Below are 2,500 nucleotides of genomic sequence, written 5' to 3'. Positions count from 1 at the left end.
AAGTTGTTTAATTGAGGGACTAGAGAAAAGAAGAATAACATACTGTACTCACTGCTTAACTGTGTTTCTAGATCACGCTCATTTCAGGTAAATTTACATGCAGTGTGAAGATACGAGCAGAATAAAGATCGCTAGCATTAGCATGCTAACACAACAATGCAGCGCCAGTTGTTTTGGTTTCATGCTGGTGCTCAAGGGCGACATCTGCTGGATCAAAAAATCACATATAAAGCCTTTAACGCTCCTGCTCTCTGCCTGGATCTATTTTTAGCTCATCGACGTCTCGTCTTGTTGATGAAAACTTGACATATTGTTTGTTGACTAAATGAACACGATGATCTTGACAACAAGTGGCCTTAGTACAAAAACAACAGTCATGTTGGGTGTTTGTTCCTGGTGCGTCTGCCAAGCTGTCCTGTCAAATGTGTTTCAGACGGAGGTCAGTCAAAGTGTCGGGTTGAGAGGAACCAGGCTCTGGAGCAGGCCAGGAGACCTCAGGAGTCCATGTTCGTCCCAGAATGCAACGAGGATGGAACATTTGCCCAGGTCCGTCTCTAACCGTCTGCTCTCCTTCTCTTCACTCACTATCACAAAGTTTGTGTCATTATTTGGTGTGATGTATATTTCTGCCTCTGCAGGTCCAGTGCCACACGCTGACAGGTTACTGCTGGTGTGTCACTGGTGACGGGAAGCCAGTGAGTGGCTCCTCTGTGCACAACAGGACCCCGGTGTGTTCAGGTACTGGCAGGAAAACAGCACGGCAACCTGTGCAGGGAATTTTAAGAGTCTGAGTTATTTAAGAAACCAAAGCTGCTCTACTTCAGACTCTTCTCTGATATATCAACCAAAATGTTCTTTAGGGCCGATGCTGGTATTACATTTTGGTATCGGCCAATAAGATTACTCTCCAATAGCTGTGACATCCAAAAAACAGCTTCTTTAAACAATAACAGCTTCCATCTGCTCAGGTTAGGAGGCTCAATGCTGCCATCAAAGGGATATTCTTGTATTTCTGGGTTCAGGTTTGCAAAATTGATGACTCATTTAATTTAGCTGTTTTCCTGATTGATGGACAGAAGGGAGAAAATGGGCCAGACTTCAGGTAACAACGTTAGCATCAAAGGTCACATATATAAAATCCACCATGTCAGTTTGTTCTTGAGATCTTGAGAAATTTACTTGTTACCACGGGAAAGCCAGCATCATAAATAAGTCGACGTATCAAGAAAACAACCATAAATTTATCATCACAGAAAGACAGATTAAAATTAATTTCATCGATGTACGTCAACTGAGGGGATCTGTACCTAAAAAAGGCAACAAAAGTCTTGGATGTAACTCAGAGAATATTTGGGGTACCCGGATTAAAAAAGATTTAAAAAAACGTTCAGGATGTTCTGATGAAGGCTGGGGAGTGAAACCTCATCTCAGCTGCAGTATAATTACTTCTGTCTAGCCTCACTTTGAGCACATGTGTATTACACGTCATGTGGCTCAGAGCAGGTGCAAGGTCAACGGGAAGGCTAATGGTCATACATCCAGGGGCCTCTCTCTCACCCCCCTCCCTCACCTCCCCCCCGGTCTAACTGCTCTCAGCAGGCCAGAGGAGAGAGAGAGAGAGAGTGCGGGCTCACTCGTCCTGGATGGGAACACTTTATGATAATCACCATCATTTTCCCTCCTGAGATAATACACAGGGCTCGCTGCCAGGTTTGGATTGCACAGCCGCTAAAGCATATGGTGCACATTTAGTGTGGAGAGTGGTGAAAGTGGTGGCATGCCCCCGTGGAGCTGCTTCAAAGACTCCCACAGGACTCTGCTCTCATTGGATCTCCCTCTCTCTCTCTCTCTCTCTCTCTCTCTCTGCCTTCATCTCTTTCTGCCATCTTTTCTCCGTTTCCCGCTCGTGCTACTAACCACCTGTACGGTTTCCCCTCGGCACCTGCTGTGTTCCAGGACCTGAGACCAGCAAAGCTTTATAAATGACGCACAGTTGTGTGTCCATTCCAACCAGAAAACCAACCGGCTTTCTTTTTCTATTAACAAGTCGATCTAGAGAGTTCAAGTTCAGAATGAAGGCAGCGTTATTGTTTTAATTCTTCTCCAGATAAGGTCCTCTTATTGGAGCCCGCTGTAAGCACGCATCATGCCGAACAGAGCAGTTAGAGCCGGACAGGAAGTCAGACGAGGGACCGCACAGAGCATCCGCTCAATTTCAAATAAAACACCAAATGAAAAGCACATCAACCTCGATCGAAAAGTAACGCGTTGTTTGCACGTTATATTCTTGAGATCCTGTGAGTCCAGCTGCTCATGGCTGCACTTACACTTCAGAAACGAAAACAAGTGGGGGCGAGTGCTCACGCTGTCTGACGGAGAAAAACCCACAGCGGAGACAGAAAGCTGCGTTCAATGATCCTGTAGAAACCACCAGTTGGACTCCCTGAGAATGGCTCATGAAGAACGTTTAAAGACGCATTGTGGGATTCAATAGTTCGCT

General features: G+C 45.6%; 1 protein-coding gene across 12 annotated transcripts in view; it reads left to right on the top strand.

Annotated features, from left to right (window-relative positions):
• The window catches only part of smoc1 (SPARC related modular calcium binding 1), a 58,671-nt gene that overhangs the window by 24,402 nt on the left and 31,769 nt on the right, over positions 1 to 2,500 (top strand). For all 12 annotated transcript variants that reach the window (XM_061063648.1, XM_061063646.1, XM_061063644.1 and 9 more), the window contains 2 exons: positions 434 to 546; positions 639 to 738. In XM_061063648.1, the coding sequence (XP_060919631.1) occupies positions 434 to 546; positions 639 to 738 (213 nt within the window). The remainder of the gene's footprint in view (positions 1 to 433; positions 547 to 638; positions 739 to 2,500) is intronic.

This window comes from Labrus mixtus, chromosome 18, assembly GCF_963584025.1.
Source record: "Labrus mixtus chromosome 18, fLabMix1.1, whole genome shotgun sequence".
Lineage (NCBI taxonomy): Eukaryota > Metazoa > Chordata > Actinopteri > Labriformes > Labridae > Labrus > Labrus mixtus.
This window is presented reverse-complemented; position numbering and strand designations above follow the sequence as displayed.